The following is a 27,009-nucleotide window of genomic DNA, read 5'->3' on the forward strand; positions in this document are numbered from 1 at the left end:
GCCAACGTTTACACTCATTGTCCTGACTGATGACAAGCATGCCATATGACATCTTTACCACGTTATCCACTTGGGTTGCCACTTTCAGGGAACTATGTACCTGCACAGCAAGATCCCTCTGTACATCAATGTTCCCAAGAGTCCTGCCATTTACTATATATTTTTCTCTTGCATTTCACCTACCAAAAAATGAATCAGCTCATAATACACTGGATTAAAATCCATACACAATTTCTGTGCTCAACTTTCAGGCTGATCTATATTCTTTGACAACCTTGCACACTGTCCGCAACTCCGCCAAATGTCATGTCACCTGCAAACTTACTAATTAGAAGTGGTAAGCGCAGAAAAACTGTTATTGATCATCGAGAGACATCCAGAGGTCGCAGTCTAAAGGAGATGGAGTAGGACTGAAATGAGGAGGAATTCCTTCACCCAGGGAGTGGGGAGCCTGTGGAATTCTCTGCCACAGAGAATGGTCGGAGTCGGAACATTGAATCCTGTTCAAGAAGGAGGTGAATAGAATGCTTAGGGCCGTAAGGAAGAGTGCAAGTGGCCAAGAGACTGAGTTGGAAAAGCATCCACAATCCAAGTGTTTGGGCATATCAAGCTGCAAGGATCGAATGGCCTGTTGCCATATACATGTTCCAATAATTTTCTAGGCAATGAATCCCACAGGCTCCTCAATCTCTGTATGACAACATCTCACCCAATACGCTGTGCGCTTTGTCTCGAGCTCTCCAATATATGTCTGTGAGATGTGGGGAGTGATGATAAATTGTCTCTATTCTGAGTCCTTAACAGTTAAAAAACGGACGATAATAAATGACACTCACGTCTGATGGACAAATAGAGTTGATTACTGCATTTCCACACTTTCCCGTCTGTGACTTCACAATGGTAAGTACCCGAGTCTGTCGGACGAGCTGATTCAGAGATGTAATCACTGTGGTCTGATGGAGACTGGAGAGGGACCTCATTTCTGTAAAATCTGTACCACAAGGAAGCTTGGGAGGGATACTCTTCAATCCCGCACACCATTTTAATTCGTTGGCCATCAAACAGCTGGCCCTCAGGATGCACGGTCAACATCGGGATGGCAAACGCCTCTGGAAAGCAAAAGGACATGTTTCTGTTTCAACCTGTAGAGTGCCTGGGCTTGGGGAAGCTCAGTGATCAGAACGAGAGCAAGAAAATCCCGAGACGGCGTTAGTGCATGAGATTCCTAATAATCCTTCAAGGCCAATCAAGGCTGTTAACATCGTGTCAGCTCGAGGTCAGATTTGGTAACGATTGCGATAGAATTTGGAATGAATAAATACAACTTCAGCGAGAGTATTGCACTCGGTTCTGGAATCCACATTCTAGGAGGGACAGCACAGCTCAGGGAGAAGGTGTAGAGGCAGATTTATCAGGATGTTGCCCTTGGGGCTGGAGAGTTCCAGATGATGGCAAGACACTGGAGAAAGTGTTTTTGTTTCCTTAGAGCAGAGGGGATTGAGACGAGGGTGGGGGTCATGATTGAGATTTATAACATGATGAGGCGTGTAGATAGGGCAAACAGGAAGAAACGTAATGCCCTTCGTGGAGGGATCAATGATTGAGGGAGGGAGTATAGATAGAAAGTAAGGGGCAGGAGTTTTTAGAGGAAATGTGAGAGAAAACATTTTCACTCAGAGACTCTGGACCTTACTGCCTGTAAGGTTGGAAGACGCCGAAACCTTCATCACATTGAAGAGTGTTTAGATATGACTTCACAATGCAAGGTTATGGGGCTACGTGCTGGGGAAATGGGGATTAGAGAATAGTGAGGTGGCTGTTTCTGACTTGATGGGTCGAAGGGCATTTAATATGTTCTTCGGACTCTGCAATAATGATAAATAGTTACGTTTAACAGAAATGTGAATGCTGTTGCTCCTCTTCATCAGTCCATAAACCGTATTGATCGCTTCACAGGTGTAATTCCCAGAAAGGTTTGCAGCCGCTGAGTTAATGGTGTACACGCTTCCATGATCAGGTGCAGTCTGCAGTGCTACGCTGTCTCTGTAAAACGAGTAGTGAAGCTGGACGGAGGGCCATGCCGCCAGGACAGTGCACGTCAGCGTGAACTCGAGCCCCTCGAATACTTCAGCTGGCTCCACCCTCAGCACGGGCTTGGCAAATCGTTCTGGAATGGAACATGCAATCGGGACTTATCAAGCAACTGTTATCATCACAGAAAAGAAGGCACTATGGTGACACGTAATGAAGAATGTGAGCATTGACTGACAAAGTACATGGGAGAGGGCAAAACGTTATCTTTCTCTTACTTCCCAAATTTCAAACTCCGTTTTGATGCCACTAGTGCCATAGAATGATAGAGACATACAGCATGTATGGCACGGTGGCACAGCGGTTAGCCCTGCTGTCTCACAGTGCCAGAGACATGGGTTTAATTCCTGCCTCAGGTGACTGACTGTGTGGAGTTTGCACATTCTCCCCATGTCTGCGTGGGTTTCCTCCGGGTGCTCCGGTTTCCTCCCACAGTCCAAAAATGTACAGGTTAGGTGAATTGACTGTGCTAAATTGCTCGTGGTGTTAGGGACAGGGGTAAATGTAGGGGAATGGGTCTAGGTGGGTTGCGCTTCGGCCGGTCAGTGTGGACTTGTTGGGCTGAAGGGTCTGTTTCCACACTGTAAGTAATCTAATCTAAAAATGTAAACACACACTTGTGCCCAACTTGTCCATGCGGATGAGATCTCCCATGCTGATCTCCTCCTATTTGCCACAATTTGGCTCATCACCCTCAAAACCTTTCCAACTCAAGTTCACAGAGACAAAGAAAGAAAGACCATTAGACAAAGTCATACAGAGACATAAGGTGGGGAAACATTTGGCACTTGCCTCACAGCCAGCCTAGGATACAGAAAAACAAAAAGGGTTTTGAGCTATAGGGAGAGGCTGAACTGGCTCAAGCATTGCAGCAGAGGGGTGACCATCAACGTTTATAAAATCATGAGAGGTCGAGATAACGAGAATAGTCACTTTCCCGGGGTCAGACAATCCGAAAGCAGTTGGCATAGGTTGAAGATGAGAGGGCAAAGATTTAAAACTGACCTCAGGGGTCACTTCTTCCCAAGGAAGCTGGTGCATGCATTGATCGAGCTGTCAGTGGAAATGGGTACAATGACAACATTTAAACAACATTAGGTAATGGTATGTGAAACGAAAAAAAAATGGAGGGATATTGACCACAAGCAAGCAAATTGGACAAGATCAGTTTAGGAAACTTAATTGACATGGATGAGTTGGACCGAAGATTTGGTTTCCATGTGTTTCTATGGCTGTATAAAACTAACTATTAATTTAGGTATTGATTTACTTTTTGAGAAGCAATCTGGTAGTGTGTGGCAATAAGCATAGCTGGTGGGAACATTGCAACAATTATTCCAGTTCATCTCCTTCACACACACTTTCAACCATGACATCAAATTTACCTGGACCATCTCAGATACACCCCACCCCCTTCCAGGACCTTTTCCTCTCCATCTCCAACAAACGATTCAACACTAGCATCTGTTTAAAATCCACTGACTCACACACCTCCTCCGACCCAACTCCCCCATCAAAACGTGATCCCTTACTCCCAATTCCTTTGCTTCAGCCGTATCTGCTCCCAGGGTGAACAATTTCATTCCACAACATCCCAGATGGCCTCCTACTCTGACGACCACAGTTTCTATACCCCGTGACCCACAATGACCTCAACCACATCTCCACGTTTTCCACACCTTTGGCCCTGAAACACCACTCCCCAACCACAGCAAGGAGAGAATCCCCCTGGTCCTCACACCCCAATCTGCAAATCCAGTGCATCATCTTCCACCAATTCCTCCAGCTATAGTCAGACCCCATCACCAATACAATATTTCCCTCCCTACCCCATCCGCTTTCCAAAGGGGCCATTCACTCTTCGACTCCCTCATGAGGTTGACACACCCAACCAATCTCTCTTCCATATTGGCATCTTTCCCAGTGTCTAAAGGAGCTAGGAAATCTGATCCCACATGTCTCCTCTTACCTTTGTCCAAGGCCCAAAAGAATCATTCTAAATCTGACAGAGGTTCATCTTCATTTCTTCTAACCTGATTTATTGCATCCATTGCTCCCAATGTGGTTTCCTCTACATCAGATATTGAACAACAACTCGGGGACATGTTCAGAGAATATCTGTGGTCTCTACGCTCCAATCACCACCACCTTCCGGTTCCTGCCATTTCAACTCACCTTCACACTCCCCCAATGTCATGTCCACCCTGGGTCCAGTGAGTCATCACAATCACCTTCAATGTACATCTACGTTTCGCCATCCCACCTACCTTCCCCCCAACCTGACACCCCTCCTTCTAATTATTCCTTAGCCAGCTTCCCCAACCGCAGAACTGATGAAGATCCTGGCCTGAAACTTCGACTCCCCTGCTCCTCTAATGCTGCTGGAACTGCTATGCGTTTTCCAGCTCTACACTTTATCGGCTATTTGGTGTAATATCTTAGCTTCCATATAGAAACAGAAAATCACAGGTTTCATGCCTTAGGCCCATCATATTAATCCTGCATGCCCACAGCTGTCTATTCATGGTTGCCTTGTATTAATCATTCATCGCAATTGCTGGTCAGCTTACCGATCCCCAGAGCGCAGTTAATGGTCAGCTGCATGGATGTGGGGAACAGGAGTCACATGGAAGCCAGACCGTGTCAGGAGCGGCAAATTTCCCTCCCATAAGGTCATTAGTAGCCCTTTAAATTCCAGATTTTTATTATTAGGTCATGCTATCGCATAACAGATCCTTTCGCTCTTCTGCCCTTTAGTTTTCAACTCCCCTTCTCTATGGAGAAGAACATGTGGTGTTCACCTTATCTGTGCCCTTGTGATTTTGTAAACCACTATAAAGTCAGCCCTCAGCCTCCTTCACTCCAGGTGTAAAAAATGTCCCACGTTATCCATATGACTCAAACTCTTCATTTTCGTTTACAGCTTTATAAACCTTATTCTCACTATTTTAAAGTCAAATTCCACAATCTGCCATGACGACATCTGAACGCAGATCACTCCCTGCCTCACTGGATTAATGGGCTACTGGTAACACCACTAAGCCATCACACGGCTGGTCTGTGGTTTGAGTCTGCAGCCTTATGAAGTGTCATTCTACAATCTTCTAATTTGTAATGAAAATTTCGATCATGTCTCTGTCCAAAACTCAGAATTTGAATTCATGATCTAAACCACAAAATTAGAAGTATTTTTATGTCCTTTGCTGCACTAGTCAATCCATCTTGAACGTTTGTGGTCTGGTTTGCTCACTGTCCTTGAATGAGGACAATGCCATCCCCATTGCCCCAGCCCACACTACTTGTCCCATTCCCTCTCGAAGTTTACCTCGGTTAAAAAGAGAGAACCACATTTTTCTTTACTATCCCTGACAAATCAACAGGGTCTTGGGAACCTTTTCAGCACAACCACAATTTCTTCTGCACAGTTCTTAAATTACGAAGCAAAAGAGAAAGGGTATTGTGAGTACATTATGACATGAAGAGTTGCATCATTCAACGACATACGTGCGAAAACAGATTTGCAGAGATGTCACAAAGACTCTGTGGTCTGGGTTATATGGAGATGCTGGATAACTTGGAAAGTTTTTCCTCAGAGTGTCGGAACTGGAGGCATATAAAATCATGAGTAGCATGGATAGGGTGAATAGCCAGTTTTTTTCCCTGGGGTGGGGAGTCCAAAACCTTCAGGACATAGGTTTAACGTGAGTGGGGAAAGATGTAAAAACGACCTGATGGGCAATCTTTTCACATAGAGGGCTTGTGTGCCTGTGCGTGTGTCTGTGTGTGTGTGTGTGTGTGTGTGTGTTGGGGGGGGAGGAGAGTGGGTATTTTGGGGGAGGTGATGGGGGGGTGAACGAGCTTCTAGAGGAAGTAGTAGATGCAGGTAAAATTACAACAGTTAAAAGATATATGGACAGCAACATAGATAGGAAAGGTTTAGAGGGATATAGGCCAAACGTAGGCAAATAGAACAAGCTCATGTTAGGAAATCTGGTCAGCATGGACGAATGAGGACAAAGGGCCTATTTCCATGCTGCCTGACCTGACTCTATTTGGCTATGATGTGTCACAACCATCGACATGGGTAATATTTACGGATTGTAACAGACTCCACAAAAACTAAGGTTTGTTTTATGAGGAGAGACTGTCGAGGTTGTTCAGAGGTTAGAAGGATGCATACTTGTTTGTTGGTTAGCTCGATTGGATGGACACACAGTGATGCCAACAGTGTGGCTCAATTATTGAACCAGCTGGAGTGACCATGAAGGATTCTCATTCCCAATCTCTCCCCTTGCCTGAGCTGTGGTGACCCTCAAATTAATCCACCAGCTATCCCCCTCACACATGATAGCGTGGGATGGGGGTAACTTTATAATGTTTAATTTTAGTCATAGGATGCAAATAACAGATTGACAGATGAGACAGGAGAAAACACAGATATTAATGAACTAAAACCTGCAACTCATTCTAAAAGAGGAAAGAGTTAACAGCAATCTAGTTGAGTAGTTGAATCAATGTTCAATACATGGTATCAGTTGCATGACACTGTGATCTTTTGCTACAAATTCAGTGTCTTATTAGCCTGCTCCCAGCTGCCTGAGGAAGGAGAAGCGATCTGACAGCTAGAATTTCCCAAAAAGTCTGTTGGAGTATAATCTGGTGCTGTCTTATTACACTAAAAACAGTCAGGTAGTTTGAAAGCTACTGGACCCAAAGAAGCAGCTCCATGCTAGTACCCTCTCTAGAACATCTCTCCTGAAAGAACCTGCGTTTCACTGTATCTTTTGTCCCAAGGGGCATTTATGGAGAAGGTGCAAGTATTTGGAACAGCATCATTAAGTTGGGTTGATCTATTGGGCTTTTGGACAGGTTAAGTTATTCAGTGTTCAGTTCTCTTTTATTTGTGTTTCTTTCAGTATTCCTTTGAATATATTCTATTTTGTTTAAAACTACCAGGTTTGAACAACTGCATCCCTCCTGAAATATGCACTATACACCTGCTTAAAATAACTAGCAATGTTAGGGTCTGGGCTACATTCTTGAAATGTTTTGAAGGAGTCTAGCTTGGTCCATGACAATAAGCCTTGCTCTTCGTTAGTGCAAGCCAAGCCCAACACATACGGAGAAATGGAGAGGGGGATAATCCAAACGCTGTACTTGAAATCAAGAAAATAGCAAGATTTAAAAAGAAGGGTGAGACCCCGGGAAACGTGAAGACCAATTGATCATTTTGAAACTCGACCTTGGCGCTGGGTCATAATAATAGATACATATCAGTTTCGTCATGGGTTTATGTCCCGTTAGGTGTTATTCCACAGAGATCAGAATATGGGCCTGTTTCTGTCTGGTATTCATAAATATCAAGGGAACGACGTTAAGTAAATTTTATGCACTAGAAGATGACGGCTGAGTTGCTGACATTCTGGTAAACCTCCTTTGCACCCTCTCCAAAGCCTGCACGTCCTTCCAATTATTTGGGGACAAGAGCTGCACACAGTCTGCAAATGTAGTGGAATAATGTCTCATACAGCTGTAAGATGACTTGCCAATTTATATACTCAATGCCCTGACCAGTGAGGGCAAGCATACCGTGTGCCTTCTTTACCATCTCATCCATTTACGTTGTCCCCTTCAGGAAACTATGGACTTGCATCCCAAGCTCCCTCTGTATAACAATGCTCCGAAGGATCCTGCCATTTAATGCATACTTTCCTTTTGCAATTGAGTTCCTAAAATTCATCACCTCACATTAGTCCAAGAATCCATGCCATGAGACCACACCGGGAGCAGTTTGGGGTCTCCTTATCGGAGGAATGATGTACTCACTGTAGAGGGAGGGCATTGAAAGTTTTTCTGATTGATTCCTGGGATGGCCGAGCTCACGGATGAAGAAAGACTGCATCCATTACGATAGTACTCACTGAAGTAGTGATGAATGAGATAGGAAACACAAAGAAACCCATAAACGTTTAACAGAAGAAGGGAGGGTAAACACAGAAAAGATGCTCACGGTGAATGGGGGATTGATGGTTGTAGTGATGGTGAGAATGGTAGGGGGGAGTACAAAACCAGGGATTCACAGTCTACTGGACAAGGGCACCGAATGAGATGAGAACAAAACGTTTTCACGCAGAGAGTAGGGATCTTGTTTTTCTCTGGGTCTCCAATATATCGCGATTTCAGCGTGTAGATATTCTGGGCTTGAGGAGAAAGTGGGGTCTGCAAATGCTGGAGTATCAGAGCTGAAAATGTGTTGCTGGAAAAGCGCAGCAGATCAGGCAGCATCCAAGGAACAGGAAAATCGATGTTTCGGGCATAAGCCCTTCATGCCCGAAACGTCGAATTTCCTGTTCGTTGGATGCTGCCTGACCTGTTGCGCTTTTCCAGCAACACATTTTCAGCTCGGATATTTTGGGCTTGGGAAAGCTCAGCAATCAAAACGAGAGAAAGAAAATCTCGAGGGAGATTCATAACAATCCTTCAAGGCCAGTCAACGTTGTTAACATCGTGTCAGCTCGAGGTCAGATTTGGTGATGATCATGATTGTTTTTGGAATGAATTCATGCTACAACAGTGATATTACTGCACCTTGTTCTAAAATCCACATTCTAGGAAGGATGGGATAGAACTGGGAGAGGGTGCAGAGGGGGATTTACTAGGATGTTACCTTGGGGGCTGGAGAGTTTCAGTGATGGAGAGAGATTGGGCCGGTCAGGGTTTTCCTCAGAGCAGGGGAGATTGAGACGACGGTAGATGCCATGACTGAGAGGTATAAATTGATGAGAGGGCATAAATAGTGTCGACAGGAAGAAACTTTTACCCCTTCACGAGATCAATCACGGGGGAGTAAGGCGATAGATTGAAGGTTAGGGGTAGGAAGTTTAGAAGAGATGTGAGGAAATACATTTTCACTCAAAGGATCTGAAACTCACTGCCTGTAAGGGTGGGAGAGGCAGAAACCCTCATCACATTGAAGAGTGTTGAGATTTGCACTCACGTGGACAAGTCGACTATGCCACGTGCTGGGGAAATAGGGATTAGAGAATAGTGAGATGGCTGTTTCTGACTCAATGATTCGATAAGCCTCTAATTTGTGCTGGGGACTCTGCAATAAAGACAGATAGTTACGTTTAACAGAAATATGAATGCTGTTGCTCCTCTTCCTCAGACTGTGAACTGTTTCGATCACTTCACACACATAATTCCCGGAAAAGTTTGCAGCGGCTGCATTGATGGTGTACACGGCACCGTGATGATGCTCGGCCTCCAGGGCAGCGTTTTCTCTGTAAAATGAGTATTGAAGCTGGACGGAGGGCCTTGCCGCCCGGACAATGCACGTCAGTGTAATCGGGACCCCCTCGAATACTTCGGCCGCCGGCCCCACCGTCAGCACGGGCTTAGCAAAGCGTTCTGGGATGTAACACACAATGAGAGCTCATCAATCAACTGTTACCATCACCGAGTGTAAGGCACAACAGTGACACCGGGCAAAAAATGTGAGAATTTAGTGTCAAAAGCCAGAGGAGAGGGCAAAACTGTATCTCTCTCTTGCGTTCCAAATTTCAAATTCTATTTTGATTCCAATAGATTCTCCGATTCATAGAGTCATACAGAATGGAAACAGGCCCTTCTGCCTAACTCGTCCATGCTGACTAGGTTTCCTAAGCCGATCCAATCACATTTGTTACTGTTTCCCCCACTCCCTCTTAATCTTTCCTTTCTATGTATGTATCCAAACTTCTTTTTTAATGTTGCAATTGTGCCTGTTTACATTACTATCTCTGGCAACATTTTCATATACACACCACGTTCTGCTAAAACGTTGCCCCTTAGGACCTTTTGAATCTTTCCCCTCTCACTTTAAATCTATGCCCTGCAGTTTTGAACTTTCCTAATCCAAACGCTATTCCTAACGTGAATACTTTGGTTATTCACGTTATTTATGCCTCTGCCAATTTTATAAACCTGTAAAATGTCACTCCTCAGCCTCCTGAGCTTCCTGGAAAAAAGGTCCCAGCCTACATATATCACTGAAATCCTCCACAAATCGTTTTTACACCCTTGCAAAGTCAACTTCCGCAGCGAGATTTCAACACAGATCCCAAGAACATTCCTTGGGTGTCTGCATTTATAGCCCATTGGTAACTCCACCATGCCATCATATTTCTGATGCGTGGCTGGAATCTGCAGCCATCTGATGCCTCAACTCCAATGTCTTCTTTCTTATGAATTTTTCGACAATTCCTTCATAAATAAAACACTAAAGTTTTGACTTCATAATCTGAACCATAATAGTCAGTCTTTCGAAATTCTTTATATCTCCTTTGCTATGCTAGTCAATCCACCTTGAACGTTTGTGGTCTAACTCGCTCACCCTCCTAAGGACAGATTCCCCATTGTTTTCCTCAGACCATACTCGGTATGATGTAAAATAATGGCCTCAAACCACATCACGATCTTTGCCTCAATTAAACAGAGAGCAGCCACGGTTTTTATTTCCCATACAGATCAACGTCTTGAGAACCATTTCAACACCTCCTTAATTGGCACTGCCCATTTATTAATATGCAGCACATGAGAGAGAGATGATTTCACTATGAAAGATGTACCATATTATAGAACTGGAAAATGTACGAAAAATATTTGCAATGATTTGAAAGAAACTGGATGGTCAGAGTTACAAGTAAAGTTTGGTTAGGTCCGAACTTATTTCTCTGGAGCACAGGAGGCTGAGGGTGACCTCATGGAGATTTTAAAATTATGAGCAGAATAGATAAGATGAATAATTAATGTCTTTTTCCCAGGGTAGAGACTTCAAAGCTAGAGGGTATAGTGTTAAGTGAGAGGAGAACAATTTAAAAAGAAGCTGAGGGGGATCCTTTATAAAAAGTTGGTGGTGTGTGTAAGGACTGAGCTGCCAGATGAAGTGGAGGAGGCTGGTACTATAACAACATTTAAAAGACATTTGAACAGGTAAATGGCGAGGAACCGTTTAGAAGAATACGTACCAAACACAGGTAAATGGGACTCGTGTAGTTTAGGAAACCTGTTTATCTTGGATGAATTGGGGTGAAGGGTGGATGCCTCTATGACTTTATTAGGCGATGAAGTATCACAACCATAATCAGGGGCAACGTGAACTGCTTGCAGTTTCCCTAGATCCCACCAGAATCTAAGGCTTGTATTATGAGGAGAGAATGAGCAGCTTGGTCAAACTTTATAAGGATGAGAGGAGGTAATGTGGCTGCTTCTGGCAAGTTCAGACGACTGAACAGTCGGTTTGTGATGCAGACTGATGCAGACTGTAGCTGGGTACAATTCCTCCTGGATCACCATGAAATGGTTTCCATCTCATCTCTCCCCGTATGTGTGATGACCCTCAAATTAAACCACCATCCAGTCTCGTAACTCACTAATGAGAGAGAGTGACTGTGGTGACTTTACTACCTTTGCCATTGCTCATAAACCATTAAAGGGAGGGGGATTGACAAATGAGACAGGGAGCGGATGTTTCCTAATGTTGGACAGTCTAGAACGAGAGGTTATCATTTCAGGATAAAGGGGTGAGGCAGATTGAAATTAGAGATGGAGAGAATGGTTTCTCTTTAAGGGGGAGGGCTGTTGGTATCGAGACAGTGAATAAGCTTGGATTGTTCTCTCTGGGGCACAGACGGTTGCCAAGGGCGAACATCATAAAGGTGTGTAAAGTAATGAGGAGCATGAGTAGGTGAATCCACAGCAGCTGTTCCCTTGATAAAGATCAATAACAAGGGGTCATAATTTTAAAGTGAAAAGCAGAGGGGAATTAAAGGATTGTTTCACCCAGGAGGTGGTAGGGGTCTGGAATGCACTGGCTGGGAGGATAGTTGAAGAGGGACACCTCACAATCCTCAAAAGGTACTTGGACGACAACTTAAAATGTCATAACTTTTAAGGGCGTGGGACCTACTGCTGAAAAGTGGGGTTAGTCTAGATTTAGTTTTCCTTTGGTAGTAAAGACATAATGGGGCGAAGAGACTCTTCTGTATTGCATAATTCAGAATGTTTCCGATGTTTAAATCCACAACCCAGATAAATGTAACCATTGCCTCCCACAGAATGTAACATCAGGTATGTGCCTTGAACGTGAACATCAACAGACCGTGATGTGTGCCAGGAATTTTTACAGCTGAACAATCCACTGTCAGCAGCGCTGCTTATTTTAATGTTGTACGAAGATTCGTCATTTGTAGACTTCATTGAATGAATCACCTTGCCTTTTTTATGAAAGGCAAATTTTCTCTCCGACTGACTATTATATTTGCACCGACAGTTCAGTTTCATTATCTCTCCTACCAAAGGTAAAACTGGGACAACATGGAAAGCCACATTTCCATCTAAGATTGAAAGCAGAGTTGCATCATTACAGCTCAGCACAGGCTTTCATTACACTGGAAACTGTTCCGAAAACATTGAATTCCACATTGTTTCGGGAATAGATTTACAAGTATCAGTCCAATCAACCTATCCCCGATATTTTCGACAAATCTCGTGAATAAATAAATAAATAACATTAATCTGCTTTCAACTCACATTCAGATTTGAGTACAGTTTAGGTCTCCTTGTCTAGGAAGGAATTATAGGACCATAAGAAAGCAGAACAGCAGGAGGCCATTCAGCCCCCTTGCCATTCGTAAAATGTCAAATAATATCCTGTGCCAGCTGAAGTCAAATGTGAGTCGAGACGCAGAGAAGACGATATACAAATACAACATGAAAATTGACACAAAATTTTTAAAATGTTGTAAGAGTATAAGGCAGGACAGAGAATAACAGCATGAGGCAGATTAGAAAGCACAATAAATAAGATATGTGGACACAGGACTGACAGTTCTTACTGATATCATATGACACTCTCAGACATAAAATTATAGTATGCTATAGGCAATAGTAATGGTAAATAATGCATGGTACAAATTAGTTAGTTGAATAAGATTAGGAATTGATGCGTTGACAGAAAAAGGAAGAGCACCATTCTCTGGGTGAAAGTATGTCTCTTTATCTCAGTCGTACAACATCTCCTCGAGACTGTGCCACGCCGACACCCCACCCCACCTCTCGGTTCTGGACATCTATTCTCAATAACTATTCTCACTAACAGCGTTATCGGGAACATCCTTCCTGCATTTACCCTGTCTCGTCATTGTGTCAAACAACATGAAAATGGAGCCTTTGTTCCAACCAGTCTATGTACCCGAAAATAAACTAATATCACCTACCAGCGTTTCACCCATATTTTCCGAACATTTCCTATTCATAAATTGAGGAGAAAGTGTGGACTGAAAATGCTAGGGTAGAGATAAAAACTGTTGTACTTGAAAAGCACAGTAGGTCAGGCTACTTCCAAGGAGCGGGACATTCAAAGTTTCGGATATAAGCCCTTCATTAGGAATGTGTTGTGGGCACGAAGGAAGCTGTGAGATGAATAGAAAGGTACTTGAGATGGCAATAGGTGGTTGTAAGTGGCGGGTTATTGTGTTAGGTCTTGGGTAGGGTGGAGCAAATAGGTGTGAAGGAAGATGGACAGGGAGGACAAGTTAAGAGGGTAATGCCAAGTTGGAAGGTTGGATCTGGGTTCAGGTGTGGGGAGGGCTTATTTGGAAACTAATGGATGTTAATGCCGTCTGGCTGAAGTGTCCCAAAGCGTTCTTCGTCCAGTCGTGAGTGACGTGATTTGGAGATGGAAGAAGTCCAGAACTTGTATGTCCTTCGGGGAGTGGGAGGAGGAGTTGAATTGGTTGGTCATGGGTTGGTGAGGTTGCTCAGTTCCCAAAGTTGTTCCCTGAAATGTAGCACAAGTTGGCATCCTGTCTCACTGATGTAGTGGAGACCACAACAAGAGGAATGGAACAGTAGATGAGCTGTGTGGATGTGCAGGAAAATCTCTTCCGGATTTGAAATGATCCTTTGGAGGTTAGGGTGCGGTGTGGGCGCAGGTTTTACATCTCGTGCGACATGAAGGGAAGATGCCAGGTGTGAAGGATTGGTTGGTGGCAGGAGGGTGGGAGTGGTTTGCGTGAACCCAAAGGGGTATCACAGAGGAAATGGTCTCTGCAGAACACAGGGATGTGTGGGAGGGAAATATTTCTGGTGGTAGGGTCTGATTGTAGGTGCCAGAAATGGGGAGGACAATCCGTTGTTTCAGGCGATTGGTGGGGTGGAAGGTGAGGACCATAGGATTTCCATCCTTGTTGCGGTTGGAAGGGTGGGGCTCAAGGACAGAGGAGTAATAACTGGAGAGTATGCATTGGAGAGGATTGTTGAACACCAGGGAGGGGGAATTGCAGTCGTTAAATTGGAGATTTCCTGGAATGTCCTGAAGTGAACTCGTCCAAATGTCTTCCAAACGTTGTAACTTCACCAGTCCTTATTTATCCAATACTTTCTCTGGCAATTCATTACACACATCAACCACTCTGTATTTAAAAAAGTTGCACCTAATGACCTTTTTTAAAGTCTGTTCTCTCCACCCGACGGCAAACAACTCTGTAATTCACTTTATCTATGCTCCTCATGATTTTATCAACCTCAATAAGGTCAGACATCAATGTCCTCCGCTCCAGTGAAATATGTCCCTGTTTTTACAATCTATTTTTATGTCATGAAACCCTCCATTCCCAGCAACACTCTGGTGAGTGTTTTCGGTACCCTCTCTGGTTTAACAATATCCTTCCTATAACAAGAGCTGCACTCAGTATTCTAGAAGAGACCTAACCAACATCCCGTAAAACCTCTACTTGACATCCTAACTCCTATTATCAAACGTCTGACCAATGAAGGAAAACATGCTAAATATCGTCTTAACCATCATGTGACACAAATTTCAAAGAATTATGTAACTGAACCCGTGTGTCTCTCCTTTCTATCACGTTACCCAAGGCCCGATCATTAATTGTATAAACCTTGTCCTTGTTCGTATTGCAAAAATGCAATATTACATATTTATTCAAATTAAACTTCACATGCCACTCATCTGCCCTTTTAATGGAATTGAACAAGATCTCTTTGTAATCTTCGATAACCCTTTCCACCATTCATGGGACTACAATTTTTGGATTCATTTGCAAACTTATTAACCATATCTCCAATATTCTCATTCATATCATTTATGTAAATAACAAGCACAGTGGACCCAGCACCAATCCCTGCGGAGCACTACTGGCCACAGGTCTCTAATGTGAAAAAAAAAGAATCTTCTTTAATTAGTCTGTTTTCCGCCATTAAACCAATTTTGTATCCAATTGGTAAGCTCACCCTGAATCCCATGTGATCTAACGGTACTAATTAGTACTGGACGTAGGTTTGCTCGCTGAGCTGGAAGGTTAATTTCCAGACGTTTCGTCACCATACGAGGTAACATCTTCAGTGAGTCTCTGGTTGAAGGCTTTGTCCGGAGGCTCACTGAAGAGGTTATCTAGTATGATGACCAAACATCTAAAACTGAACTTGCCATCTCAGCGAGCAAACCTACATACAGAACCCCAATCTGAGCTACAAATCTTCTCAATACTAATTAGTTTACCATGCGGAACTTTGTTAAAGATTTCACTAAGTTCCAATTAAATAACGTCTCTGTCCTCATCAAGATTTGTATTACTTCATTAAAACATTCAATCATGTTTGAGAGTTTCGAAGTTCCTCGTACGAAACCATGCTGACTCTTCATAATCAATCCTTGCTTCTCCAAGTGCACGTAAATCCTATCTTTCATAACCACCTCCAACTGCCTCACTGGTCTGTATTTTCAAGGCTTCTCATTACAGCCTGTCTTTAACAACTGCACAGCATGAGCCTCCATCCTCCGCTACTTCACTATATTTATAGATGACAGAAACGTTTCTGCTTGAAGCCCCACAATTTCCTCCATAATGTTCCAAAACATTCTGGCAATTTGATAAGGTCCTGGCAATTTATCAACGTTAATGTTTTCTAAGACTTCAAACATTTCTTCTTTTGCAATGTGAACTGTTTTTAAAACACCAGTATTGATTTCCTTGAGCTCTCAAGCCTACAATGCTTTCTCAATAGTGAAAGTTGACACGAAATATTCAATTAATATCTCCTTGTAGAACTGTATAGTTTTCTTAGAAATTCCCTCCAGTGAGCACTATCCGAATAAATCCAGTCTCTCTTCACCTGTCAGTCTTGTCATCACATGAAGCAGCCTGGGAACCCTTTGCTGTCCTCCCTCTGCAGCCTGGGAACCCTTTGCTGTCCTCCCTCTGCAGCCTTCCTTACATACTGAGACCCAAACTGCACACATAATACTCATGGGTATCCTCTCACTCTGTACAATTGCAGCAAAACTTTTTTTTTATTCAATGGTGGCAAATGAGTATCGTGGACTGGCTAATATCCCAGCTTTTGTCCCTAGTAGTCTCCTTGACTGGGTGGTGGTGAGCTGCCTTCTTGATTCACTGCAGTCCATGAGCTGGACAGAGCTGTACAGTGTGTTTAGGGAGGGAATTCCAGGATTTTTACAAAGTGATACTGAACAAACTATTGATTTATTTACAAATCACGATGGTGAATGGCTCGGAGGGGAAACCTGGAGGTGGTGGTACTTCCATGTATCTGCTGCCCTTTTTCTACCAGATGGAATGGGTCATGTGTTTGGAAAGCGCTATCTGAGGATTTTCAGAGAATTTCTGCACGACCTCCCGTTATTGAATCCTTCAACCTGGGAAAAAGCTTATTTCTGTCCATCCTGTCTGTAGCCTTCATCCCCTCAAATCTCCTTTTATTTAGTGAAAATAAACCTAACCTAATCAGCCTCTCTTCATAGCTAGCACCTTCCATACCAGGCAACATACTCGTAAACCTTCTCTGCACCCTCTCCAAAGCGTCCACATCCTTTTGGTAATGTGGCCACCAGAAATGTACACAATATTCTAAATGCGACCGAACCAATGTACAATTTTAGCATGCTTTGCCAGCTCTTATACTCAATACCCCGTCTAATGAAGGGGTATATGAAGGCATACTATATGCCTTCTTGACAACTCTATCCACCTGTGCAGCAACCTTCAGGGTACAATGGACCTGCACTCCCAGATCTCTCTGCCCATCAACGTTTTCCAAGGCTCTTCCGTTCATTTTATGATTCGCTCTAGAATTAGTCTTGCCTAAATGCATTACTTCACATTTGTCCGGATTGAAAGCCATCTTCGACTTTTCCGCCTCACTCTCCAGTCTATCTATATCCTCCTGTATTCTCTGACAGTCCCTTATGCTTTCTGCTACTCCATCAATCTTTGTGTCGTCTGCAAACTCGCTGATCATACCAACAGTGCCATTTTCTAGATCATTTATGCATATGACAAACAGTGGCCCCCTATACTGACCCCGTGGAACACCACTGGTCATCTTCCTCTATTTAGAGAAACTTCCTTCAACTACTACTCTCTGTCACCTCTTGCTCAACCAGTTCTTTATCCACCTAGCCTGAACACCCTGCACACCATGTGACTTCACTTTCTCCATTAGTCTACAATGGGGGACCTTATCAAACGCCTTACCTGGATAGTGTCCAGCTTCTCGAGTCTTCTTGAAACTGCACACAACCAGACAAGTGGGGAATATTCCATCATACTCCCGACTTGTGCCGTGTTGATGTTGGACAGGCTTGAGGAAGTCAGGAGGTAAGTTATTTGCTGTGGAATTCCCAACCGCTGACCTGGTCTTGGAGCTGTTATTTTTATGTTGTGATACCAATTTCGATCCTGATCAGTGGTAAACCAGACAATGGGGGTGTCTACCATGTAACCATTATTGAATATCAAGTAGGTTATGGTTAGAGAGTCTGTTATTATTGCTGGCCATTGTCTGGCAGTTGTGTGGCACAGATGTTACTTTCCACTTGTCATAACAAGCCTGGATATTGTCCAGACCTTGCTGCATTTGAACACGAACTGCTTCAGCAACTGTGAGGTGGTGAATGGAGCTGAACATGGTTCGCTGATCATTGCAAATCAGTGAACATTCCCACTTCTGACCTAATGATGGAGGGAAGATGAAGCATCCATGTTCCTGTCCTCGAGTCTCCATTACTGGGTGTATCCTGTCAAAAGCAGTTTACACAGATGCAGCATAGAATCATCAAAACATTCACTGGCACAAACTAAACAAAGGAATGACTGACCTGATACTGTGATAGTTAGGTTGTTCGAAACCCACTTTCTATAACTCATTCTTAATTCACATCGATAAGATGCTTCATCTGAATGTTTGGCATTTCCTATGGTGAGTGAACCATCTTCAGTTTCTTTTATGAACTTGTTATTCTGATACCACTGGAAACGCTTATGTTCTCTCAAGTTCAGGAATGGAGTCCGGCAGTTCATTACAATCTTCTCATACCGCAGAGCATGTTGCTGGTTAGCGTCCAGAGTTAGAGTTTCTTTAGAAACTGCAAAATAAATGTGACAAAAGCTGGATACAAAATCAGATTGAAATACAACAACTTACACTTGATAAGTCAATGGTGTCGGTTTTAAAAGCGGGGAGATGATTTTGATACTTTACAGGGCTTAGGTGAGGCCACAGCTGGAGTACTGTGTGCATTTCTGGTCTCCGTTCATTAGGAAATTGTGATTGCACTGGCAGAGAATGGATCATTTCAGCAATGTAGGGAGGCTGGATGACCTCAGATGTTTTCTTTGGAGCAGAGGAACCTTACTTCGGGCCAATAAGTCCACACTGACCCTGTGAAGAGTAACCCACCTAGACACCTACTACTCGACATTTACTCCAGACTAATGCACTTAACCTACACATCCCTTAACACCATGGGCAAATTAGCATGGGCGATTCACTTAACCAGCACGTTTTTGGATTGTGGGAGGAAACCATGGCACCCTCACAGTACCGGGAAAATGTGCAAACTCCAATCAGCCAATCACCCGGGTCCCTGGCACTTTGTGGCAGGAGTGATTACGACTGAGTGACAGTGCCACCTAATAAAGATGGGTAAGATTATAAAGCATATGTAGAGGGGGCAGAGGAAGCAGGATCAATAACAGGAGCGTGCATCATGCTAAAGTGAAAGACAGGAGGTTTGGAGGGTGATTTGAAGATTGTTTGATGCAGACGGGTGTGAACGGCCCAGCTTCGACAGCGCCCCGTGGTAATTAATTCCGTAGATTCACTGTGTACTGCGAGAATAAATTCCTCCTCATCTTTGTCTTTAATGGGCGACCCTCTTATTTTATGATGCTGCCCCTCTAGTCCCAGACTCTCCCAGACAAGGGGAAGTACCTCTCTTCGCACCTCCCCATTAGGACCCCCTGAGAACTTTCAATAAGGTCGCCTCTCGTTTTTCTAAACTTTCATGAGTATAGACCTAACTTACTCAACCTCTCCTCATGCGAAATTGCCAACTCCTAGTTCAGATTCCTCACCTTACATAAGTGACTCACGTTGAAACATGCGTATTTGGCTGAAAGTGGTCTGAAAGATCAGGAACACCAAATCAATGCACACTCCACTTCCATGTCGAGTTTTCTATGTAAATCATAGTCAAACTTGACTACAAAGCAATGTGATAGACCCTAAGCTGTCCCCTGGGACGGGCAATAAATACTAATCTAGCCAGTGATGCCATCATCCTGTTAATGAATTTAACAAAAAAAACACTTACGACTAATGACAGTTACAGCAGGTGAGCTCATGAACCAACGATAATGTCTTTTGCAGGAATAAGATCCACCAGTTTCACTGTTCGCGAGTATTTCATAAATATTTGTCTGTGTCTTCTTGAATTGCTCTTCATTTTTGTACCAATAAGCAGTTCCTGCTTTATCTTTCCCACATTCCAATTTTAAATTCTCTCCTTCTTTTACAAAACCACTTGTGGGATATACGTGAAGCACAGGCTTTACAAAAGCTAAAGAAAGAAAGAGGAGGAGGGTTGAGAATCCAATCATTGAATTTATTGATCTCTCACTGCAGTAAACGCAAGGCGCAGTGCAACCTCTGTATCCCAATGTGAAGGGTTCCAGTTCGAATTGGCTACTGATCAAACAATGCAGTCAAGATGAAAAGGTCTGAACATGATGAATTGTCATGGCACGCAATCTGGATTACTTGTAGTCTTGTTTCTGTGATGCCAACTATTTATCTTGTTATGTTTCACTTTCAAAGGGCCATTCACTGACAGGCATCAATAAATCTAATGTTTGGAAGAGTTAAGTGGACGGATTAATATCATGGAATCGAAGAAAGCCTAGGATAGAAACAGATCATTTGGTACAAGTCCACATCAAGTTCCGAAGAGTATCCCAACCAGGCCCATTCATCTACCCTGTCACTCTAGATATAGCCCTGACTATGCATCCCTGAATGCTATGGGAAATTTACAATGGCCAATTCCCCTAATATGCACGTCTTCAGAATGTAGGAGGAAACCCACACAGACACTGAGAATATGCCAGCTCCACACAAACAGTCGCCTAACGCTGGAATCGAATGTGAATCCCTGGAGCTGTGAGGCAGCAGGCCCAACCAGTGAGCCGCCATGCTGCCCCTTTATGTTTAGCCTTAATAAATGCAGGTTGATTACAATGTGAACACCTCTCAGCAATGCCAACACTTCAATAAAATCTCAACTCAACCTGCGAACATCAAAGAAGAAAATGCCCAATGATATTTTTTCCCTTGTTCGGCAGCAGACCTCCCCCAACCATGGAAAAATGTTCCTCAATTTGCCAGGCAATGGTTATCTTCTCTTAGAGACAAACTAATTCTTGCCCTTTGACATTTAATAATGTTCCCATCACTGAAACCCCTCCATGTCAACATCCTGGTTATTCGTATAGACTATAAATTCAAGGGGACTTACCATGTGGTTGCAAGAGCAGGGAAGAGGATGAGAATCCTGCAGAAAGTAACTCAACCCCTGATTCCCCACAAAGCCTGATCACCATGGAAAAGGCACAACTCAAGAGCGTGCTGGAGTACTCTGCAGTTGCCAATAGATGCAGATCCATCAATACTTGAGAAGCTCCATGCAATCTCGGGACAAGGCAGCCCCTACTTGTTTGGCACCACGTCCAAATATCCACTCCCTCCATCGTTGATGCTCATTATACAATCATACAGCATGGAAACAGATCCTTTTTTCCAAAAAGCCCATGACATGCAAAATCTCAAACTAACCTAGTACCTCCTACCTGCGACTGGCCCGTATCTCTCAAAACATTTCCTATTCACATATCCATCCAAATGTCTTTTAAAAATAATTGTACCCGCAACCACCACTTCCTCAGGAAGATCATTCCACACTCGAACAATTCTCAGTGTAAATCAATTGCCTCTTACTCGTTTTTAAATCTCCCTCCTGAAAAATGCGGCCCCAAGTCTTTATATGTGATCTCCATCTGGCATTTTCATTCCATTTACCCATCTGATCAAGATGCCTTTTGTAATCTTCTAAAACCTTCTTCACTGTCTTCTATGCCACCGATTAGCGTTATCCAAAAACATAATGACCATTTCTTCTGTATTCTCAACCAAATCATTTATATAAATGATAAACAAAAGAGGATCCAGCAGTATTTGCTGTGGAACACCACTGGTGACAGGCCTTCAGTCTGAAAAACAAATGTCTACCTCGATACTCTGATCGCTGGAAAGCTCACGCTGAATCCTACGTGATCTAAATTTATTAAGTAGTTTATCATGACGAAACTTGTCAAAGGTGTTACTGAATTCCAAGAAAACAACGTCTCCTGCAATGATATCATCAACCTTTTTGATAACTTTCTCAAAAAACTCAAACTCGATTGTGGTGACTTTTCTCAAACAAAAACCATACTGAGTGCCTGTAATCATTTTTTGTCTCTCTAAATGACCACAAATTATATCTTTTATAATCACCTCCAACATCTTACTCACAACCGAAGTCAGACTCAGAAGTCTATAGATCCTGGGTTCTTCTTGCAAACTTTCTAAACAAAGGTATAACCTTCACCACCTTCCATTTACCAGGCACCTGACCCATCGTTAGGCTAATATTTCTGGGAGAGGTCTCGTATTTATCTTCCTTACTTCCCACAACATTCTGGGATACATTAGATCAAATTGGGGAGATTTATCTACCTTTATATTCTCTAATACCTCCAGAACTTCCTTTTCTGTGATGTGAACTGTTTTTGAATCATCAGAGTATTATATTTCCCTGCATTCTCTAGATTTTATTTAATTCTCCACAGCAAAACCGACTCAAAATATTCATTCGGTATTTCTCCCATCTCCTGGTGATGAACACAAAGACAAACTCTTTTGTTTTTAAGAGTAGCAGCAGTATGTACAATCTATAAGAAGCAATGCAGAAATTCATCATCGATCCTCAAAAACCACCTCCCAAACTCATGAGCATTTCCATATAGTCGAGTAAAAAGTGAGGTCTGCAGATGCTGGAGATCAGAGCTGAAAATGTGTTGCTGGGTAAAGCGCAGCAGGTCAGGCAGCATCCAAGGAACAGGAAATTCGACGTTTCGGGCTAAAGCCCTTCACAAGGGCAGCAGGTACACGGAACGACACCCCTTACAGGTTCCCTTCCGAGCCATTCACCGTCCCAACTTGGAATGATTTAGCTGTTTCGTAAGTGCCACTGTGTCAAAATCCGGGAACGCACCACAACCCTCCCCCCTCCCCCAAAACCAAGGTTATTTTATGTCTATCTGCAGCACAGACATTGCAGTGTTTCAAGAAGGCAGCTCACTACCACCTTCTCAAGGTGACATCAAGGGTCAGGGAGAATAAATTCTGGATTTTGCCACAGACGCCTATTATAAAGAATGAATTGAATGTTAAACGTCATTTACCTGCCCACGCTAGTCTGTCCAAATTCCCCTCTCATCTTCCTTCTTTCTCCTCCTTGTCTGCTGTATTCCTTAGTGTACTGATCTCTTATTATGGAAATTCAACCCAGAACTGAAGTTAATACCCATTAACATTTATTATAACTGTTGTAGCTTGTTCTGATCTGTACAAGTTTCCATTTAATGCCAACGACATGTCAAAAAACGAGATAGCAATGGCCATTTTCAACATTGTTGTTCTCAAGTATATTGCATCAACGCTCACTGCCATTGTCTGTCAGGGCCATCACCTTGATTGTTGCATGTGAATCTGTAATATGGCACTTAATCTTTAACTTCCCAAATTTTCCGAAATGAATTCTGTGTATCAATTCCATTAAAACCTTCATTTACTGTCTAATCAATGTTATCTGTCAATTCATCTATCATTAACCCTGCCTTCCTACTCACAGTTAATGCCATACGGATACAAGTAGGCCATTCTGTCCGTCAACCCTGCTCCATCATCCAGTTAGATTCTGACTGATCTAACATTCCTCACATCCACATTCCTCCCCCTTCCCTTGATTCCCTGACTGATCAAGAATCTATCTGTCTCAGCCTTCAACATACAGAAGGACTCTAACCCCACCACCTTCCCCACCCCTCCCCTCACAGCTCTCTGTGACAAGAAGTTCCAAGACTCACAACCGTCTAAGAGCAGAAATTCCTCCCCCATTCAGTCTTCAACAACTTCCCTTTTATTCTGAGACGATGCCCTCCAATCCGACACTCTCCTATGAGCGGAAACATCATCTCAGTATTAACACTGCTAATACAGTAGAGCTGTTCAGCTTTGCTCACAAGACAATCCCTCTATACCAGAGATCATCACAGTGAAATTTATCTGAACTGCCTCCAATGAATGTTCTCATTCCCCAAAGAAAGGGAGCAAATCTGTCGCAGTGCTCCAGATGTGATTTCCCCAGCAATCTTACAATTGCAGTAAGATTTCCCTATTCTTATACTCCAGCCTATTGAAATAAGAATCTGCATTTCCTCTGTCTTCCTGATTAAACTGTGCACGAGCTTTCTGTGTTTCAAGCATACATTCCAACAAACACATCCCCTCCCCTCCAAATCCCTTTTATGTTGCAGTTCTCAGCATTTTATCTCCATTTAATTAATACACTGATCTTCTGTTCCCCTTTCCAAAAGGATCACAAGTCCTGACTAGAAAGACTGGGATACAATCCCATTTGTTGCATGCTTGGGAAAGGACGCTGAAAAGCTATGCACAGCACGACTTCAGGTTTCCAATCGACTATTGAAGGAATTTGCAGTTTATTCCTACCTAGGGTGTTCCCACGGAAAGTAAAATACCCTGGAAAACAGAAGGGGATTGAAATACAAATGTCATTATTTTTGTCAGTGTCCTGGAAATGATAAAACAAACATAATGTCAAAGCAATATACGTAGAAAAGCAGCAGAGAAACAGTACATGTCTTTTCTATAACTCAATGGGAACAGTTAACTGTTCAGTTCCATTGAAATGGAGGCAGAAATGTGAATTGACATGAATTGCATGGTTTTTCGTTCTGGTCTCGTAACAGCAGCAAACTTTGCTTTATACCTTTCTGTCCTTTACTTGTCCCCTCATTTTTCCTCCTGTTTTCTCTCTGCTCAGTTTCCCATGTCATTCTTCTTAAACTAGTAAAGGACCCCATAATTTTAGGTTTTCAAAAATAAATTATGTTTGGGAAGATGATTGCAAAAAAAAAGTCTATTTCAGATGATTTTGCGTTTCTTGCCTTGGGGAGATTCTGAGAAACCTACAAAAGTCAGCAAAGACCTATCAATGATCTCACACTGAGGTTTCTAGCTCAGAGACAAGAGGTGGCAGTGACAACAGGGCTGTTCTCGGTGCATCTCTAAACAGTTTTGAGATACTTCCACAAATTCAGTTGTGTTTAAACTAATTTCATAAGCGATATACGACCATCTTTTACCCAGGTTCAGAACTAGAGAGGTCTACAGCACAGGAAATTAACTTTCTGCCCAATGACTCTGTGCCGGTAAAAAAAGAAAATCACCTGAGTATCCTCTAATCCCATTTTCCCAGTATTTGTCACATAGTCTTGGCATCATAAGTGCACATGAAAACATCCTTACAGGCAGTAAGATCCAGATTCCCAATCACCCTTGTTTTTGTCTCAGACATCATCTGAATCTCCTGCTCCTTACCTTCAGTCTATGCATCCCGTCCGACCCACCCCTATTATTGATCCCACCATCAAGGGGGAAATGATTTTTCCAGTCTACCCTCTCTATTCGCCTCATCATTTTATACATCTCAATCATCTCCACACACCCCCCGCCCCGCCACTTCAATCTCCTCTGCACTCAGGAAAACAATCCTTCTCCATCTCGGAAACTCTTCAGCCCTCAAGGCAACAACCCGCTAAATCTCTTATTATTGATGAATACTAATGGCATTTCCATTCACTACTCAGTGAGATATCTCGACTCTACATTGTGGCAGATTGTCCTTCCCTTTGCGGAATTCTGAAATTCTCCTGATACTTTTTAACCACTGTGCACGTGTGTGTGTAACTTGCATTCTTTTCAGAGAAGACCGAATAATATTACACAAAGGACAATAATCTGAAATGCTCATTCTTTTCTTTCTCTCTATCGAGAAATGCTATCATCTAAGCTCCTAACTCCTTTCATTCCTCATTTCCGCCAAGTTTGGTTGATATGTTGGCCACAATGATCAATGTCGGCTTTCCGGGAACAGAGATGGAAGTGTGTGGTTATCTGCTGCAGAATGTAACCTCGCATGACGGGGAAACAGAGCAAGTTTTTTTCCGGAACAAGGTTCCTCTTTAACACACACTTACAGAGGATCAGAAGCACAGAGATCTGCGACATTTCCGGTTTTGTAGCACAGCAATTTCCAATTCAATGTGACCTGATGCCTGCTACATCAATGCCTTCCCTCTATCACATTTACCTGTAAGAGAAGACGCTAAATTCAGAAACAGCAAAAGGAAGCTGTTCGCTCCATACTGTGCTCGCATTTCCACTGAATTAGTTCCTTTCACAGGAACAGCCACCTCCCGAGCCTGTTTTGCCATTCAATCGTTGATCTGTTGCCTAACTCCGTATAACTGCCTTTGACCCCTGTCTCCTTCATATCGTTGCTAAACAAACATTGATCCACCTCGGATTGAAAGCTAACAACTGATACAGTAACCACTGCCGTTTGTGGAAGAGAGTTCCAAATCTCTCCACCCCTCCTCCCACCCCCCTTTGCGTGTTCTGAACATTTATCCTCCATGGTCCTGTCCTAAGTCTCAAACGATGCCCTCCCCATTTTTCCCAAAAAGTGGAAACAGTTTCTCCTTATCCATCCTACCTTTTCCTGTCAAAACGTCGATCAGTTCACCCCTTAATCGTCTAAATTCTAGAAAAAAGCAGGTCCTATTTGTGTGATCTCTCCTCAGAATTTAGTCCAGGTCGCCTTCTTGCCAACCTACATTGTACTGTGTCCTCCCTAGCACTGAGTTTGAGACAGCACTGCTCCCATTAGAACAGAAAAATAAATAGCTTTGAGAAACTCAGCTGGTCTGACCGCATGTGTGCGGAGAAGGAGAGAGGAAAAAAAAGAGTTAATGTTGCAGGTTATAAATACAGAAAGTAATGGAGAAACTCAGCAGGTCTGATAGCATCTGTGTAGACAGAGAGAAACAAGGATAGGCAGGCAAATGAACATAGTTCAGTTTGGGACACCTGGTTGAGATGGATTAGCTGGGGTGAAGGACCTGTTTCCACGCTGTAGGACTCTATGACGCCAGTCCATATATGTGTCTTGGATCAATTCTTACCTGGGTCACTGGCGATTTCATAGCAGGTTGAGGCACAGCACTAAGGGATCCTGAGCCCGTTACTTTGCCCAGAGTCTTTGCTGCTTACTGGAGCAGAGAGAAACCGCAGCCATCCACCATCTGACAACCATCTCCGAGACACACAGAGAGAGAGAGAGAGAGAGAGAGGAGCGTTCCCCGATTCATA

General features: G+C 43.2%; 1 protein-coding gene across 1 annotated transcript in view; it reads right to left on the minus strand.

Annotated features, from left to right (window-relative positions):
- LOC132837322 (platelet endothelial cell adhesion molecule-like) overlaps window positions 1–26,072 on the minus strand; it is a 39,002-nt gene extending 12,930 nt beyond the window's left edge. Inside the window, exons 1-5 of the mRNA XM_060856991.1 lie at window positions 25,949–26,072; window positions 18,272–18,538; window positions 9,220–9,501; window positions 1,889–2,167; window positions 909–1,109 (exon numbers count right to left, since the gene is read on the minus strand). Of these exons, the coding sequence (XP_060712974.1) occupies window positions 909–1,109; window positions 1,889–2,167; window positions 9,220–9,501; window positions 18,272–18,538; window positions 25,949–26,072 (1,153 nt within the window). The remainder of the gene's footprint in view (window positions 1–908; window positions 1,110–1,888; window positions 2,168–9,219; window positions 9,502–18,271; window positions 18,539–25,948) is intronic.
- Window positions 26,073–27,009: the final 937 nt, after the last annotated feature.

This window comes from Hemiscyllium ocellatum, chromosome 49 (genome assembly GCF_020745735.1).
Source record: "Hemiscyllium ocellatum isolate sHemOce1 chromosome 49, sHemOce1.pat.X.cur, whole genome shotgun sequence".
NCBI lineage: Eukaryota > Metazoa > Chordata > Chondrichthyes > Orectolobiformes > Hemiscylliidae > Hemiscyllium > Hemiscyllium ocellatum.